Source organism: Elephas maximus, chromosome 12 (assembly GCF_024166365.1).
Source record: "Elephas maximus indicus isolate mEleMax1 chromosome 12, mEleMax1 primary haplotype, whole genome shotgun sequence".
Lineage (NCBI taxonomy): Eukaryota > Metazoa > Chordata > Mammalia > Proboscidea > Elephantidae > Elephas > Elephas maximus.
Window position 1 is genome coordinate 88,164,375 of NC_064830.1, and position 19,803 is coordinate 88,184,177.

A 19,803-nucleotide genomic window follows, 5' to 3' on the forward strand; every position below is an offset into this window, starting at 1 on the left:
GTCTCAGAGCCTCAGGCCTCCCTGCAGCCTGCCCACCCAACCAGCCTCTGAACATCACTGACCCTGCATCCCAATGGTCAGGTGCAGCCCACCTCCAGCACCCACTGCTCTTCTTTCTGTCAGGCTCAGGGCACCGTCGAAGAAAAACAAGGAAACCTGAATATTTAGCCTTTCTCAAAAGCACCCTTAAGAACCATCTATTTCCTTTACTGGAAGACCCATTAGTGAAGAGATTCTCCAATTTTTTTTCACAATAAGGAGCTAATTTAGATCTTCCAGAAGCCCTGAGTGTCTGTAAGAGACAGCTTTGGGGGTAGGCCTGGCCTCTCTAAGAATTGCCCCATCCACCAATGGGCCTAGTATGTAACTTGCACCCCCTTGGCCATAGATGACCAAGGGCTGAACATCTGACCAAAGTTGGTCCAATCAGACACTCTCTTCGGAACAACAAAGCAGAAGGTTCTAGTTTAATCTGTGATGTCTGCTTGAATTAGCTCAGTGGGAACTTGGAACTTGAGTAAGGAGAATGAAGAAGCAAGTTTTTTCTGGAATTCCAAGTGTATACATCTATTAGGTTGGTTTGATCATCATCCATTCTTCCTTTCGGTAAAACCAAAAAAAAAAAAGCCAAACCCACTGCTTTCGAGCCGATTCCGACTCATAGCAACCCAATAGGACAGAGTAGAACTGCCCCACAGAGCTTTCAAGGAGCACCTGGTGGATTCGAATTGCCAACGTCTTGGTTAGCAGCCATAGCACTTAACCACTATGCCACCACGGTTTCCTTTGGGTAGCAGCATCCCAATTCTACACTGATCATTTATTCCCTCCTCTCAGGCCATGTAATTTGGTGGGCCTTGCCCCACCCTCAACTTTTAGAGATGAGCACATGACCTAGGTTTGGCCAATGAGAGTGTTGTTTCCTTCTGGCAGTGGTAACTGGTTCAGGGATGGGCATGTGACCCAAGTCAGGATGAGTCTTAATCCCAGGACTTTTGCCAAAGCTCATCTTTCTTCTGCATTGTTAAGCTGGTGAGATTTGGGCCAGGAGCTGCTGGGGACCAACTTGCTACCACTTGGCCTGAGAATAAAGCTAACTCAAAGGAAAAGAGAGCCACAAAAAGGAGCTAGATCCTTGAGCTAAAACCTTTATCCCTGGACTTTTCAATTATGGGAACCCGTAATTATTTTCTATAAATTCCCTTCTTCTTCACGTTAGTTTTGAAGTGAGTCTTTACTGCTAGGTATCTTAACTGTGACCAACTTTCCAACCTAGAGGAGGGAGCAGAAACTTTCCAAGCATTCAAATTAAAGACCTAGCAAAGTTAAAAACAAAAAAAAACTGTAGGGGTGGTGAAGTTCAAGGGGAGTTCCTGGGGAGCATACAGGGTCACTAAAGCTCAAGGGCTCCAGAACAGGCACTGAAGGTATAGAGCAGGGGGGCAATCGCTGGACAGGCAAGAGGGGAGATGGACCTGGAAGGAATGCCCACATCCCTGCCTTTCCATCTGTTTAGATGTAGGACCTTTCTTTCAAATGAAATGTCACCCTGAGCTAGCTCCCTCTGGCTCCCCACCCTCCAGTCACATGGCCTCCTTTCTATGCCTCAAAAACACAGACTTACCCCCATCTCACCCGTGGAGCCTTGGACTTGTTATTTTCTGAGCTTTCTCAGGCTCTTTGCCTGGCTGGTGCCTTTTCACCCTGAGTGTCACCTCCTCCTCAGTGGGGCCCTCCTTGTGTATCTAAGACACCCCCCTCCCTCGCTCTCCTATTTAATCTTGTCACAGCCTCATCACACTCTGTCGTTCTCTTGTATCTTTTTTCCTATTATTTATCGTTGTTTGTTTTTAAATGAACCTCTGTATTTTGAGGAAACTCTGCTGGCATAGTGGTTAAGAGCTACTGCTGCTAACCAACAGGTTGGCAGTTCGAATCCACCAGGCGCTCCTTGGAAACTCTACGGGGCAGTTCTACCCTGTCCCATAGGGTCGCTATGAGTCGGAATCAACTTGACGGCAATGGGTTTTGGTTTGGTTTGTATTTTGAGATCACTGTAGATTCCCATGCAATTGTAAAAAATAATATAGAGAGATCCTGTGTACCCTTTACCCAGTTTCCCCCGATGGTAAAATCTTGCAAAACTATATACGATATCACAACCAGGATATTGACAGTCAAGATGCAGAACAATTCCATCTCCACAAGGATCCCGCCTGTTGCCTTTTTATAGCCACACCCACTTCCCTCCTGCTTCCCAAGCCCTGGCAACTACTGATCAGTTCTCCATTCCCATAGTGTTGTCACTTCAAGAATGTGATATAAACAGACAGTATGTATGTGGCGACTGGCTTTTTTGACTCAGCATAATTCTTTGTGGATTCACCGCAATTGTTGCGTGTATTAACAGTTCGTTGCTTTATGTCTCTGAGTGATATTTCATGGAATGGTATGGAAGTAACACCATTTGTTGAACATGAACCCACTGAAGGATATCGGAGTTATTTCCAATTTTGGCAGTTATGCATTAAGCTTCTATGAATATTCATGTGCAGGTTTTTGTGTGCACATAGTTTTCATTTCTCTGGGATAGATACATAAGAGTGCAATTGCTGGGGTGAGTAGAACTGGCATGTTTACTTCTTTAAGCAACTGCCAAACTGTTTTCCAGAGAGACTGAGCCATTTTTTACAACTTTTTCAACAATGTATGAGTTTCTCCACATCTTCGCCAGCTTCCAGTGCTGTTGCTGTTTTTTGTTTTGTTTTGTTTAGCTCTTCTGATAGGTGGAAACCCTGGTGGCGTAGTGGTTAGCAGCTATGTCTGCTAACCAAAAGTTCTGCAGTTCGAATCCACGAGGCGCTCCTTGGAAACTCTATGGGGCAGTTCTACTCTGTTCTATAGGGTCGCTATGAGTCGAGGAATCAACTCGACAGCAATGGGTTTGGTTTGATTTTGGTTTTATTCTGATAGGTATGTGCTGATATCTCATCGTGCCTTTTGTCTGCATTTCCCTGGTGACTAATGGTGTTGAACATTTTTTTATTCGCTTATTTGTCATCTTTGTATTCTCTTTGATGACATACATGTTCGTGTTTTTTCCCCATTTTCTAATTGGATTGTTTGGTTTTCTTACTCTTGAGCTTTGGGAGGTCTTTATACATCCTAGATGCTAGTCCTTTGTTAGATAAGAAGTTTACAAATATTGTCTCCCAGGTTGTCTTTTCATCATCTTAGTAGGGCCTTTTGCAGAGCAACAGTTTTTAATTTTGATAAAGTTCAGTTTATCAATTTTCTTTCTTATGTTTTTGGTGTCAAGCTCTAGATTCCAAAGATTTTTCTCCTACATTTTTTCCACTGTCATGGCCTAGCCAAGTTGACACACCCATCACACATGGGGCGAACAGAGAACGCAGGGCACTCACCACCATGTTGTTCCTAGCTGGTCTGCCAACTTCCCTCCAGCTTTCAGAATTTTTTACTTTTGTTTTATATACAATATCCAGTGGGGTTAGTTATACTTAGTGGAAGGAATAGGGGAAAGTACATGTACTCTGTCTTCCCAGGAGTGGAAGTTCTTATTATTTGTTTTTTTGATTGTCTCCCCATACACACCAGAATGTCAGCTTCATGAGAACAGGAGCTTGATTTTGTTCTCTGCTCTATCTTCAGCACCTAGAACTGAGCCTGGCATGTAATAGATGCTCAGTAAATATTTGTGGAATGAACGAGTGAGTGAACAAATGAACACAGAAAATAAAAACAGATTAAAAAATATATATATATACATATAAAACACTACTCCAGTTTTAGTGAGGGTGAGGGACTACACCCGTGAGTCTTCATTTTCCCTATTCCCCTCGCCCGTAGACCCATAAAGACCCCACATAGGGCACAATTTGAAAACCTCGGGCTGGAATGCCTTTGGTGTTTGCAGCATGCATATCTGAGCTGGCGCAGTAGGTACGTGGGTGGTTGGCCTGGTTTTCAGAGTAAAGAGCAAATTGGACATTGCGGGGAAAAAAGGGGAGGGTACAGAGGATAGGGTGGCTGTCAACCCCCTCTCTGCCCTTGGGGAGCCCCAGGAGCAGGGGCAAGGAACACTGGAGAAGCAGAATTTCAAGACACGTGGATGCCACCTTGAAATCTACTTCAGACCCTACTTGCTGGGGAGATTGTAGCTCATTACTGAGGGAGGTGGCCCTTGCCCACCTTCTGATGCATTCAGACCAGAAGGGCACTGAGTCCCTGGACTGGGCAGGTGAGACCCACACGCTCAGTCCCTGCCGCCCTCAGCGCCCGAGGGCTGATGGGCCAAGGAACTGATGGCTGCAGGTTCTGGGGCGTAGCTGGTCCATTTCTGACCAGCAAGGCTCCCTTGGGCAGCCACACCACTCTTTTCCCACCCTGGTCTTGCAGAAAAGGAGGCCAGAGCCACCTGCCTACAGGGAGATGAGCAGAAGCGAGTGCTTCCTGCTGATCACACAGCCTGTTGGCAGGCGGCAACACCAGCAAACACATCTCTCTCCAGAGGCTCTTTGGGGCCAATGCTCTTCTAGGGTCATAGCCAAGGGATCAGCTTGCTGAAGCACCAAGCCCTGCAGAGGAGGGAAGGGGCAGCCTGGGCTCCTGAGGGAGGTGGCTGGCCTGCTGTTTCCACAGGGTCATGGAGACTGGAGGGCATGGGAAAGGGAAGAGTGGTAGGTGGCAATGAGAACACAGTATTCCACAAAGGTGGAGCAAAAAGAGAGGCACCTCCAGGAAAGCAGAAGAACCTTCCAGGGACTGGCCCAGCTTGCTTCTCATTTGCTGTGTGGCCTGGGCCAATTTGCTTAACCTCTCTGGGCCTTCCAGCTTTTACAACCTCTAACTCTATGATGTTCCACTACCCTCAGTCTGCACAGAAAATGCTCAGGATTGGGGTTTCACTGTGTGTAGAAGGGGCCCTTTTCCCATCCTTCTCCATTTTAATCAAATGAAAGATAGAAATTAAAAGTATTTATCCAGCACTAGCTTCTCACTCTTCCCCTACCACCAGGAAAGCTGACAAGTTGACAGTGTAAACAGAGGTCACAAACTCAAATTCTTGCAGGATTAGGCAGGTGACTAGGTGAGGAAGGCGGGCGTAAGTGTAAGGCAATAGGGAGTGGTGGGGATTGGGGTGAACTGGAGAACAGATGCCCCATCCAAAGGAGAGCCACTACTCAACTTTAGCTGCCTGTGGCCATGTGGTAATGTAGTTCAGGCATTGTCAGAGCTTCCAATATTCAAGAGAAGCCAGAAACCTGGATTTTTGACATTTTTACCTGTTCAGATGTTGGCAATTAGTACAAATTTTAGAAAACACTGTGGCAGGTTGAGTTCAGCAGGTTGAATTCAGCCTTGGTCTGTGTGCAATTTGCAGCCTCTGAGGCTAAGCGTCTACTGACTTGGCCATTTCTGAGCTTGTTTCCTAGTCCCTGAAATGGGGAAGCTAACTCCTCCTTTGGAGGGCAGAGGAGAGCAGGGGCCAGAGTAGACAGCTGACAGCTTATAACATGCCTGGCACAAAGTAAGGAAGACCCACCTTAGTCTAACTCCAATACCACCTCCATCCCCTGAAGCCAAGCAGCTGCCCAGGGTCCTGCCTTGGCATTGTCAGAAGGTGGACATAGGAAAAGCTGTGGCACAGAGCCAAAAGAAGGCATGGGCAGGAGGCCTGGAGCGCCAGGGCTCAGGTCTAGGATGCGGCTCTGAAGCTTTATATTGCTGTGTGCCGTTGAATCAATTTCAACTCATAGTGGCCCTACAGGACAGAGTAGAACTGTCCCATGGGGTTTCCGAGGCTGTAATCTTTACAGGTACAGATTGCCAGGTCTTTTCTCCTGCGGAGCCACAGGTGGTTTCTAACCACTGAACCTTTAGTTAGTAGCCAAATTCTTAACCATTGCGCCACCGGAGCTCCTTCTCTAAAGCTTAGTCAGGGACAAAGCAGGAGAGGCGGGGGAGTGAATGACCAGTGTTGGGGCCTGAAGAAACACCAAAGTCCTGGGAGCAAATGAACAACTCCAGGGGTTGGGGACATGGGAGAACAAAAAACAATGGGCTGCTTGCCCACCAACCGATGCTGTCCTCTTGGTTGTTTGGGACATGTGACTCCGAGGACAGAGTGGCATTGCCAAAGGCCTAATGTCAATGTCATTATTTATAATTGCTGCCATTATTGAGCACTTAGTGTATGCCAAGACCTTGAAGAGCTGTGTCTTATGCAATCCTTAAGGCAACCCCATTAAGTATGCATCCTTGTTATCCCTGTTCTAGAAATGAGGGCACAGAGGTTGGGTGGCTTGCCTTTAATTCACTAATATTGACTGAGCATGTCCTATGTGGAAACACTGGTGGCGTAGTGGTTAAGAGCTTTGGCTGCTAACCAAAAGGTCGGCAGTTCGAATCCACCAGGCGCTCTTTGGAAACTCTATGAGGCAGCTCTACTCTGTCCTAAAGGGTCGCTGTGAGTTGGGATTGACTCGACGGCAATGGGTTTGGTTTTGGTTTTGGCGTCCTATGTGCTCAGTACCCCACAGGCATTATTTCATTTACTCCTCATGGTAGCTACTCTCCAAAGATGGCCCCCAATGAGCCACACCTCCTGGGGTCCCGATTTTGTGACATCCTTTCGCCAAGAATCTGACCCCATCACTCACTCTTGAGCAACAAAATGCAGCAGAACTGTGGGACTTCAGAGCCAAGGTCATAAAAATGCTGCAGCTTCTGCCTGGGTCTCTTGGAGCGCTTGCTTTGGGGACACCTGCCCTTGGGCCCCAGCCTCCGTGCTGTAAGAAGCCCAGGCTGCATAGAAAGGCCATATGTAGACGCTCCAGTCAACAGCCTCAGTTGAGTTTGCAGCCAACAGCCAGCACCAGTGCCATGTGAGGGACCACCTTGGATGCTCAGCCCAGCTGTGCCTCCAGATGACTCTAGCCCAATCAACATCCAGCTAAAATGTCATGGAAGACTCAAGCAAGGACCACCCTGGCTGAGCCCAGTCAACCTGCTGAACCACAGGAAGTAATACATTTTTATCTGAAGCCATTAAATTTTGGAGTAATTTGTTACACAGCAAAAGAGCTAGTCATAAGAGCCCCATGCGGTAGAAGCTTGGGCTATACCCAGTTTATAGATGAGTACACTGAGGCGCAGAGAGGATAAGTGATTTGGCCAAGGTCCACAGCTGACAAGGATCAGACCCAGGATCTGAACCCAAGCTGTCTGGCTCCAGAGGGATGCTTGACATCCCTAACCCACCTACCACTTCCCCAACTCCACACTGCCCATAGCCACACAGCAGTGAGTGTCAGGGCGGGATTTGAACTCTGTCTGTCTGACATTTAACCATAAGACCTTCCGCTTCCTGCTAGCGTTTCCCTCTCAGAAGCTGCTGCTCAACGTCGATGGAGCCCCTCAGAGCCTCCCTAACACCGGAGCCCCAAGCCTTGGTCTCCTTCCCTGCTGGCCCAGAAGACAGGCTGGTACTGTCTTTCCTCAGAGCCAGTCCCTCTCTGGTGCGTGGGTGGGGGCAGGGAGGCTCTGGGGCCAGAATTTTGACAAATGGCCTCACACATATTAAACAAGAGCAGTGTCACTGCACGGCCCTGGCAAGGCCCCAAATGCGAGAGATGAAAAATGGGACTGATCCATCTTGCCAGCCTCAGTGACTGGGAGAAATGGATCAGCCCTAATAGGGGCCGCTGGCTGGGCCCCGGCCTTAAATAAATCAAATGGGAATTCAGTGCCCTCAGGGAGCCAGCCCCACAGGAGCAGAGGGGCAGGTCAGGAGGCCTGTGCTTCCTGAGACGGAAAGGTTCCAGTGGCTGACATCAGCAGGCTTGTGCTAGGGTGGAGAGCAAGGGGCTTCTGGGAAGAGCGATCTGGTGGGGGAGGGGGCTCAAAATCCTGCCACTGATGGCTGCGGCACCCCAGGCAAGTGACCCAACCTTTCTGAGCCTCAGTTTCCATATGTGCAAAAGGAAGCTGTTGCATGTGTTAAATTTAATAGCAGTACCAAAAACCCAAAAACCCATTGCCATGTATTCCAACTCACAGTGACCCTATAGGACATTCTGACTCATAGCCCAAAAGGGTTTTCAAGGCTGTAAGCTTTATGGTGGCAGACCGCCACATCTTTCTCCCATGGAGTGGTTGGTGATTTCCAACCTCCGACCTTTTGGTTAGCAGCTGAGTGCTGAGCATTGTGCTGAGCACATCCACAGATTATCTATCGCCCCATCATCTCAGAGAGACAGAATATAGGAGCTGAGAACATGGCTTCCAGTGTCAGACTCAAAAAAAAAAAAGAAAATAAAAAGCCCATTGCCGTTGAGTCGATTACAACTCATAGCGACCCTGTAGGACTGAGTAGAACCGCTCCATAGGGTTTCCAAGTAGTGGCTGGTGGACTAAAACTGCTAACCTTTTGGCTAGTGTGTTTGGCTAGTAGCCTAACACATAACCACTGCCCCACCAGGGCTCCTATAGAGTCAGATTGCCTGGGTTCAAATTCCCAGCTCTGCCCCTCACAGGCTGGATGGCCTTGGACAGGTTACTCAAGTTCTCCGGCTTCAGTTTCCCCATCCATAAAATGGGGACAAATAAAAGTACCAACCTCATAGCACTGTTGTGAGTAATGACACATCAGTGCTCAATAAATGTAAGATTATTACCCACATGGTAGATCCTGAAAAACATTAGTTCCCTTCCTTTGGCCTCTTCTCCAGTCCAGAGCGAGTCCCTCCCAGATGAAGGGCTCCGGAAAAAACTACTCTGGGGGGAAAGGGTGGGTGAAGGGGAGGTAGAGCCTGGGTTTGTTCCACTTAGGGAGCCCTGGTGGTGCAGTGGTTAAGCATTAGGCTGCCAACCAAAAGGCCGGCAGTTCAAATCCACCAGCCTCTCCTCGGAAACCCTATGGGGCAGTTCTACTCTGTCCTGTAGGGTCATGACTATGAGTCAGAATCGACTCCACAGCAATGAGTTTTGGAGTTCCACTTAAGGGGATCAGGATCAAAGTCTCTTCAAGATCACACGTTTGGTTTTACCTCTTCCGTTACTCTTGGATTAACGGTATACCAGCCAATTTTTATGCCTCTGGACCTCAGAGGTAAGGTGTTATTCCGGTTCTAATCCATTTAGCGTAAAGGTGGGCTCCGTTTAAAATGCGTGAAGCTCAGCAAACTGGAGTTGGAGAGCCTCACTGTTGTGTAGGTTGAGCATTCTATTACGTGATGCTTCCTGAATGTGTTAATTTCGTAAACTTTTGCCTTTTTCCCCTTTATTTCTGTGAGATAAAGCTGGCAAGCACAATTATGGCTTTCCTGTGTGATAGTTAGGGGGCCCCGATGGGTTTGTTTTGTTTTGTTTCTGTGTCATATTTGGGAAACCAGAGGTTCCCCATATAGCCTAATGGGAAGGCACCAGCAATAAATTATCTATATAGCTCTCACTGGTATATTGTCACACCACAGATCAGTGGCGCCACAGTGCCACTCGCCTCGTTGGGGGCTTGTGTTACCAGATCATATTTCTCAAATTCCATATGACCACCCAAAAATTTAAACACACTCAATTAGTAAGCACGTATTCCAATGCTGAAAACACATGCCATCAAAAAAAAAACTAAGGAGAAAATGTAGTAATGAAATTAAGGGGGCAGAGCCAAACAGAGAGTGGGAAGGGGTGGAAGGTGATCACCAGGAGTCTCCACTGGTCTGAAATGGGGTCTTCCCTCATCACAGCTCTCCCTGCTCACTCTGCCCATCCCTCCCAACCTCCAAGGCTTTGCATGTGCTGTCCCCCCACCCCATCCCACTGTTATCTTGTTCCCATCCTCCTCCAGCTGGCCTAAGAACTTCCCTGAGGGTCCTCCTCCCCAGAGGCGGGGTCAATGACTCTTTCTCTGTGCTCCCACAGCTGTTCGTGAGCCCCTCCCTCCACACAGCACAGTGCAGAGAACAGCTGTTCACTGTCTCAATCCCTGTCACAACACACTCCGGGAGGCCAAGGCCACACCTGTCCTGACCACTGCCATATCCTCAGTGACTGGAAGGGTAGCTGTACTGGAGTCAGTTCTTGGTAAATATTTGTTAAAGGAATGAATGGGTAAAGGGTTCTGGCTTAGTTATCTAGTGCCCCTATGCCAGAAATACCACAAGCAGGTGATTTTAACCAACAGAAACTTATTCTCTCACAGTTTAGAAGGCTAGATGCCTGAAATTAGGTCACCAGCTCTAGGGAGAGGCTCTCTCTTTCTGTCGGCTCTGGGGGAAGGTCCTTGTCTCTTTTCAACATCTGTGGGCCAGGCATTCCTTGGAGATCTCCATGTGTCTTGACATCAAACTTCCCCTGGGTCTAGGAGGATCTCAGCACAAGGACCGAGGGGCCAAAGGACACACTCTGCTCCTGGCTCTTCTTTCTTGGTGGTAGTGAGATCCCTCTCCTCTCTGCCCACTCCTCTCTCCTTTTATCTCTTGTAAGATAAAAGGTGTGACTCAAGCAGGATGTGGCTTGAGCAAGGGTATGGGCTTAAGTAAGGCAGTGACTTGAGTAAGGGCAAGATAAACCCCTTACTGATCCTGCCTCATTAACATATTGAGGTGTAGGATTTGCAACACATAATTACACAATATCACAAAATGGAAGACAATTACATCAGATCACAAATGGAGGACAATCATACAATACTTGGTCTGGCCAAGTTGATACATGTTTTGGGGGGGACACAATTCAATCCATGACACGTCCCCAGCCACTAGAACTGGGACCTAGATGTCCTGAGTAATGGACACCTGTGGTCCTTCCTTTCCAGCAAGCATTCCCTCTTCTGGTAACAGCCCACCCCCTAAACATAATTTTCCATTGGGCACCACCCCTCCTTCCCTCTCTGTCCAAAGGCTTGAGTGGGGATGACCCCACCACCTGGCCTCAGGTGACTCAGGCCAGACCAATTAGAGCATTACAATCTCTCTACCGGACTAAGTCACTGCTTCAGGGGTGTTCTCATGACTTAAGATAAACCAATGAAAGTCATAACCAGGATTTTAGCTGGAAATACTGGAAAGAGGCCCCATCTCTCTGCTGGGATTACTATATTTATAAGATAAAAGATTCAAGCTATGCATGGTGACCATCTTTGCTACCACTTGGGGAAAAGCTGCCTGAGAATGAAGCCAACACAAAGGGAAACAGAGAAAGGAAAGGAGGAGAGAATGACTGAGTGCCTAAAGATATCATTTGGCTACCTAGATCCAGCTGTGCCTGAAGCAGACATAGTGATAACTCACCTAGCAATCATTCCACCCACTTGAGAGCTTTTTACTTATTCCTAGCTGCAGAAGTGGGCCCATTGACATGAGCCAATAAGCTCAGGACACACCCTAGCCATGCTGATTAATTCAGGAGAGAGAACACAACCTACGTTTGTCCAATCAGAGGAAAGCTTGGTAGTTGGGAAGAGAAAAGCTTTTCCCCAACCCTGTATGAGAAGGGGAAACACTGGCGGCATAGTGGTTAAGAGCTACGGCTGCTAACCAAAAGGTCAGCACTTTGAATCCACCAGGCTCTCCTTGGAAACCCTATGGGGCAGTTCTACTCTGTCCTATAGGGTTGCTATGAGTCAGAATCAACTCGACAGCACTGGGTGAATAACCTAAAGGATGGCAGTTCAAGCCCACCCAGTGATGCTGAAAAAGAAAGCCCCGATGATCTGCTTCTGTAAAGATTACAGCCAAGAAAACCCTACAGAGCAGTCCTACTGTGTAACATGTTGGGTCGCCATGAGTCAGAATCAGCTCAGTGGCAATGGGTTTGGTTTTTGTTTTACGTGAAAAAGGAGCTGATAGCTTTCTCAGCGTAAGGCGGGAAGTCAGCTCAGGGACAAAGTCAACATGTGGAGAGGGACAGTGCTCAGATGATCACAGAGGAAGAGAACTCAGCCCTGATGACATCAGCACCTCTGGATCAAACATACGTGAAGTCCACGCCACAGCCGCACTTTTCATTTACACGAGCCAACAGATTTCCTTATTGTTTGGACTGATGTGGTGGGTTTTTCTGTTACAACCCCGAGCACCCTAGCTGACACACCTGGACTTTTCAGTTACATGAACTAATCAACACCCCTTAAGCAAGCAGTAAGTAAACACTTAAGCCGGTTGGGATGCTATCACTTGCAATCGGAAGAATCCTGACTAATCCTGCCTTTCCTTTGCACGCTCTGCTCTGAGGTGCTGATTCCATCCCTGTATCCAGGGCCCCTCACTGGGGTCCCCCTACCCCACTGGACCACCCTGAACCTTCCACAGCCCAAGTCTCACCAGCTTCCTTCTTCAAAGCAGGCCTCTATGGCAGAGGCCAGCAAACTGTACCTGTAGAGGGCCAGGTAGTACAGGTTTTAGAGTCTGTGGGTCGTATGAATTCTCTTGCAGCCATTCAACTCTGCCTTTGTAACATGAAGGCAGCTGCAGACGATATGTAAATGATAAGCATAGCTATGTCCAAAAAAGCTTTATTTATGGACACTGAAACATGAATTTCACATATCACAAAACATTCTTCTTCTTTTGATTTTTTTTCATTCATTTATGAATGCAAAAAACATTCCTAGCTTTTCGACCACATAAAAATAGGTAGGGGACAGGATTTGGCCTGTGGGCCACAGACTGTCAACCCCCACTCTAGGGTCTCAAGGTGCCTTTGGATATGGGCTACCCCCACCTAAAACTCTGTTAGGATCCTTCCTCCTTTGCCACCCAACTGGGCTGAGCTGCTGAAGTCCCAGCACGCCTTGGGGCTCTAGTGTCTGAAAGTGCTCTTGCCATAACAGTCAAGTAACTTACCAGAAGGACCACCCATAGTCCCAGGAATGGGGCCTCCAGTCTTCAGGGCCGAGGGTCACGGTGACCTGGAACACTTGTGTGTACATCATGTGAGCGACCATTCCCAGGAGGCCTGTGAGGGGACAGGGAGCAGAACATGTCAGGAAAGCAAAATAGGACTTTGTCGCCCTCCCCCATGGTCCTCTCAGGCAGCCACCTGACTGTTAGTGCCAAGGGAGAGATGAACCCCTGGGTAACAGAGGTCAGCAAGACCAGAGCAGGGGAAGCCAGAGGGTGGCAGTTTTCTAGGCCAGGCCAAGGAGCTTGCATCTGGTCCAGGAAGGCAAAGAGGAGGAGTCCGGGAAATGTTTAAGCAAGGAAAAAACACAGAATTAGATCTGTGTATAGATTGGCAAACTTTTTCTGTAAAGGGCCAGAGAGTAAATATTTTAGGCTCTGTGGGCTATACAGTCTCTGTTGCAAAACAGCCATAGACAATAAGTAAACAAATGAGCATGGCCATGTCCCAATAAAACATTATTCACAAACACAGGCACTAGGGGTAACTGGAACCCTTAGCCATTGCTTATGGGAATGCAAAATGGTACAGCTACTGTGGAGAACAACGCGATGGTTCCTCCAAAAATTAAAAATAGAACTACTATATGACCCAGGAATTCCACTCCTAGGTATATACCCAAGGGACTTAAAAGCAGTGACACGAACAAACACGTGTATACCAATGTTCATTGCAGCATTACTCACAATAGCCAAAAGTGGGAACGATCTGAATGTCTGTCAGTGAATGGATGGCTAACAAAATGTGGTACATACATATATACGTTGGAATACTCCTCAGCCATAAAGAGAAATGAAGTCCTGATACACGCTACAACATGGATGAACCCCAAACACATTACGCTGAGTGAAGTAAGTCAGTCACAAAAGGATAAATATTGTATGATCTCACTTACAGGAAATGACATGAACAGGCAAATGTATAGAGACCGAAGTTTATTAGTGGTTTATCAGGGGCTGGAGGAAGGGAGAGAGGGGAAGCCGCTGTTTGGAAAGCAGTGAGTTTCTGTTTATGATGATGGGAAATCTGGCATCGATGAAGGGTAATGGTTGTACAACATGATTCATGTAATTGACATCTCTAAGCTATACACCTGAAAAAGGTTTAATTGGCAAATGTGGTGTGATATATATTTTTACAACACCAACAAAAAAGTACCTGCTGATACTGCTTATATACAACTAAACATCTCATGGAATTTGTTTTCTTGGTTCATAAGTTTAGGGTCATGGTTTGTGGGACATTCCAGTCAATTGGCTAATATGGCTTTTTAGTACTTTTGTTCTACTTCTTACTTCATTGTGTAGTGTTTGGGGTCTTAAAAGCTTGCAAGCAGTCATTTAGGTACAACAATTGGTCTCTATTCACCTGGAGCAGCAAAGGAAGAAGGCATGTCAAGAATCGGAGGAGAAACTGGAATGCTTTTCTAATGGCCTCTGTAAACAAGGGCCTCCTTTACCATTAGACCAGAAGAACCCAGTGGCGCCAGCTACCATCACTGAACATTTTGATCAAAAATTCTATAGACAAATCTTGATCAAAATGGTGAAATGAAATTTCAAATTCTCTTGGAATCTAAACGTTCTGAAGCCACTGAGGCTAGATGATCCCCTGAAATTATTGCCCTGAGGAAATCTCTAAACTTTAACCTTAAACCACCCCCTGAAGTCATCTTTAAACCAAACAATAGTTTTAGCTTAATTAATGAAGAATGTTTGCCTTGAGTATCATGCTCTTTTAAAGAATTATCTATAAGTGAAGCTTAGGTGGCAGTGAGTTAATGTTAACAGTGGTGAAATAATCTGGAAAACGATATCGAGAAAGGTGGCAAAATTTGAAGAAGGTAACCAATGTCACTGAAGTATACACGTAGAAATTGTTGAATTGGTATATGTTTTGTTGTGAAAAGAAAAAAAAAACCCAAAACTAGCACTGGGCCAGAGTTGGCTGAAATCAGCCAGGATGGGAATATTTACACCATGGAAATTGGCAAACACTACATATCAGGGTTTGTTTGGTTTATTTTGTTTGTTTTCCCAGAAAGCCCATTTTAAACATTTACCATCAAACTACTGGAATACCTCAACATTGTTTTAGATTTCATATTTCCCTTATTTTTGGTGAGTTGGGGTATTTTTTACATGTTTATTAACCATTTCTATCTCTTCTATGAATGTGCCTGTCTGTATCCTTTGCCAATTTTTCTTTTGGTTTATCTTTTTCCCTATCTATTTGTAGGAATTCTTTATATATTCTGGACACTAATCCTTCCTGTTGCATGGGCTCTTATAAGTTTACTGTTTGTCTTTTTCCATGCACAGTGCATCTTATGTCACACATTTTTACATTTGATATAGTCAAAATTTGTTAGTCTTTTCCTTTTTGGAAACCCTGGTGGCATAGTGGTTAAGAGCTATAGCTGCTAACCAAAAGGTCAGCAGTTCGAATCCAACAGGCACTCCTTGGAAACCATATGGGGCAGTTCTGCTCTGTTCTTTAGGGTTGCTACGAGTCAAAATTGACTTGACGGCAACAGGTTTGGTTTTTTCCTTTTTGGTTTTTGACTCCTGTATCTAGTTGAAGAAAACCCAAATCATAAACACATTATTCTATATTTTTCTAACATACTCATAGATTTTTCTGTTAATCCACTTGGAATTTATCTTGGTAAAAAAGTGCAAAGTAAAAATTTCACTCAAGTTTTTTTAAATGAGTAGTTAATTGCTTTCAACCATTATAGCATGGCTCATTCTTTCCCCAGTGATTTGAAATGACACCTTTATATCATATTCCAAGCCCCACATATACACGGGTCTACTTCCTTCTGTCCTACTGATACCTCTCTCTCTCTTTCTCTGTTCCTATGGCAGCACCACACTGTTTTAATCATCAAAGCTTTAAAATAGAGTTTGTTATCTGGAAGGAAAGAGTCTCATTTTTTATTGCTCCCAGTGCTCATCCCCTCCAAGATTGCCACCCTACCCAGAAGCCCTGCCTGCTCAGAGGACCTCAACCCCTTCCTTAGCCTGTGCCAGTCCCCTCTCTGAGGACTGGACCTTGCTCTCCAAACCCTTTGCTGTTGCAACCTCTTCAATTTCTCCCACTCTATACCAGTCCACTTGCTGTCTGAGTTATTTGACCTCTCTGTGCCTTGGTTTCCTCATCTATAAAGTAGGGATGGCTATAAAACCCAGTGCTGTTGAGTCGATTCCGACTCATAGCAACCCTACAGGGATGGCTATAGGCATAGGAAATTCCAATGAGTGTCCCCTAAACCAAAACAAAACCAAGCCTGTTGCCGTTGAGTTGATTCCAACTCATAGTGACCCTACAGGGCAAAGTAGAGCTGCCCCACAGAGTTTCCAAGGAGCGCCTGGTGGATTCGAACTGCTGACCTTTTGGTTATCAGCTGTAGCACTTAACCACCACGCCATCAGGGTTTCTGAGTGTCCACTAGTGAAGAAAAACATCCATGAGACCCACTCTTCCTCATATAAAGACAGTAGAGACATAACAGTACCTTAATACACAAAAATTTCCAGCTACATGCAGAAGGTGGACCCAACCCATTGGCGGGATAATTAATTTCCTGAACTCTTAGTTCGGAAAAGCATCAATTCCTAAACCGAATTCCCTTTATTCCCAAATATGAAAGGGCCTGCTTTAAGAAAATTCAATAAATGAAAATTATAATTCACTCAAAGGTAGGCTGGTGAGAATCTCTAACTGCATTTTAAAGATTCTGCTTCAGAACTCTGATCCCCCTCCCAAACTTCTGGGAGCACGTCTGTTCTGTAAAGCCAGACCCATCCGTAAGCATCTGTCCTGTGATTCCTCAGCAGAAGGAATTGTCTCCATCTCATCTGAATAAAAAAGTGACTTTCTGCTGAGTTATTGCAACTCCTAAATTAGAAACGACTAAATGAATGAAACTTTTCTGCTGCTGCTACTGGGTCCTGGTTTGGACCCGCACCAAGAAACCCATGGCTATAAATCTCTTGTCTTGTGATTTCTAGAATCTTCCATCCTTTTAATACATATGGGGGGCCTTGGAGAGCTTTGCAAAGAGGGAGAGGGTGGCCATGGGCCCAGAGCTTGGCTGAGTGTGGTGCCACCCAGAGCCCAGAGCAGGAAGAACCATGGTGGGTCCTGGCCCTACCTGACCCTACAAAACTTTGATAGTCAGGCTGAGAGAGTTAAATTCTGTTGTCAAAGGAACCATTCCCGAAGCCAACTCTTCAGACATGGATTGGACTGGACAATGGGTTGGAGAGGGATGCTGGTAAGGAGTGAGCTTCTTGGATCAGGTGAACACATGAGACTATGTTGACATCTCCTGCCTAGAGGGGAGACGAGAGGGTGGAGGGGGCTAGAAGCTAGTGAAATGGACACGAAAACAGAGAGTGGAGGGAGAGAGCAGGCTGTCTCATTACGGGAAGAGTAATTGGGAGTGTGCAGCAGCAAGGTGTACATGGGTTTTTGTGTGACAGACTGACTTGATTTGTAAACTTTCACTTAAAGCACAATAAAAATTACCAAAAAAAAATTCTGTTGTCAAGTTCAGAGGGGGCAGTGTGGGACCAGAATCAAGAGACAATGCCAAGAGGGTCAGAATATAATCCCCAAATGAAGCAAGGGAGAAGCAAAGTGAGAGAGAAGACCCAGTTTCCAGCTCTGCCACTTACCAACTGCATGACCTTGGATAGGCTACCTCACCTTTCTGTGCCTCAGTTTTCTTACCTGTAATATGAGGATAATAATAGTACCTACCTCATAGCTGGAAACCCTGGTGGCATAGTGGTTAAGAGCTACAGCTGCTAACCAAAAGGTCAGCAGTTCAAATCCACCAGGTGCTCCTTGGAAACCCTATGGGGCAGTTCCACTCTGTCCTATAGGGTCGCTATGAATCTGAATCAACTTGAGGGCAATGGGTTTGGGTTTTACTTCATAGACCCACCACCCGTCTGTTTGTCTTTTGCGGTGGCTTGTGTGTTGCTATGATGCTGGAGGCTATGCAACAGGTATCTCAAATATCAACAGGGTCATCCATAGTGGACAGGTCTCAGTGGTGCTTGAAGAAAGGACTGGAAATCTACTTCTGAAAATTAGCCAATGAATCACAGCAGAATATTGCCCAATATAGTGCTGGAAGATGAGTCCCCTAGCTTGGAATGGACTCAAAATACACAGGGGCCACAACAATGGATTTGAGCATACCAATGATCCAGAAGATGGCACAGGCTGGGCAAGTTTTCATTCTGTTGTACATGGGGTGGCCATGAGTCAGGGTGACTCGACAGCAGTGAATAACAAGAACAATCTCATAGATTTGTACGAGAATTAAGTGACCTGCATTCATAAGACATATAATAAGCTCTATATGAGTGTTTTTGGATGGGTGAATTAGCATATGAATGAATGAAGGAATGAATGAATGAGACTCACTATATAGGACTACTAGAATGCATGCTAGTCCAGGGACAAGTCTGTTTTGCTCTCCACTGAATCCTCGTACCTAGCACTGTGCCTAGCACATCCAAACCAAACCAAGCCTGTTGCCATCGATTCTGACTCATAGAGATCCTATAAGACAGAACAGAATTGCCCCATAAGGTTTCCAAGGAGTAGCTGGTAGATTCAAAGTGCAGACCTTTTGGTTAGCAGCCTTAACACTTAAGCGTTGGGCCGCCAGGGTGCTTAATACGTGTTTGCTGAATGAATAATGGCCACTGATTCCCAGGTGATTGGGGGTGTTTGGCTGGCTGGTATAAAGGTCTAGGGTCTGGTATATGGGAATGAGCTTGGATAGGGCAAGATTAGAAAACTTTGGCAAGCACATTGTCTACATGGGGAAACATCAGAGTCAGCATTCATTCATCAGTCAACAAATACTGATCAAATGCATTTCACATGCCAGATACTGTTCCAGGGATAGAGAGGGGCTGGAATAGACAGACAGGTGCCCTGCTCCCAAGGGTGCCAGATTCTTGTAGAGAGAGCCAGACAAGCACGTAAACTAGCAAGAAAAATTCAGGTAGTAAAAAGTGCTGAGATGAAAATAAAATTGGGCAAAGTGATGGGGAGTGCCTGAGGGGCCGGCCACCTCAGATGAGGGAGCTGGGAGGGCCTCTCTGAGAAGGCGGTATATAAGCAAAGGCTTTCATGGAGAGATGGAGGCAGCTACATGGAGGTCTGGGGAAGAGCATTCTAGAAGGACAGAACAGCGGGTACAAGGACTCCAAGGCAGAGTGGAGGTTGACCTGTTGGAGGAAGCGAGAGGTATGTGGGATAGAGTAAAAAGGAGGAGGAAATGAGGTCAGAAAAGTGGGCAGGGGCCAGTCATTCAGAACCTTGCAGGCCCCAGTGAGGGGGCTGGTTTTTATTCTAAGTGTGATGAAAAGCCATTCGAGGGCTTTAAAAACCCATTGTTGAGTCGATTCCAACTCACAGCAACCCTATAGGACAGAGTAGAACTGCCCCATAGGGTTCCCAAGGAGGGCCTGGTGGATTTGAACTGCTGACCTTTATGGTAAGCAGCCAGAGCTCTTAACCACTACGTTGCCAGGGTTTCCCATTGGCATATGGATGGTATATAACACCATAGGACTAGAAGAGACCACCTGGAGAGAGATTGTAGGAAGAGAAGACAAAGCATCCCGTGGTCATGCCCTGGGGCAAACAGATACTTAGTGTTTCAGCCAAGCAGGCAGAAGCCACGAAGGAGGCAGAGGAGCAGAGGCCAGGGAAGCAGGAGAAGCAGTGTCCTGTCTGTGTCACCAAGGCCAGGAGAAAAAAGGACTTCAAGGAGGAGGGAGTGACCCATTCAGTGACATGAGGTGACAGATGTGATCTCAGTGCAGTGGTGGGACAGATGCTCAG

General features: G+C 46.4%; 1 protein-coding gene across 1 annotated transcript in view; it reads right to left on the bottom strand.

Moving 5' to 3' along the window:
- GSG1L (GSG1 like) overlaps positions 1-19,803 on the bottom strand; it is a 275,202-nt gene that overhangs the window by 35,451 nt on the left and 219,948 nt on the right. The window contains exon 4 of the mRNA XM_049904399.1: positions 12,867-12,978. Coding sequence (XP_049760356.1) covers positions 12,867-12,978 — 112 coding nt within the window. The remainder of the gene's footprint in view (positions 1-12,866; positions 12,979-19,803) is intronic.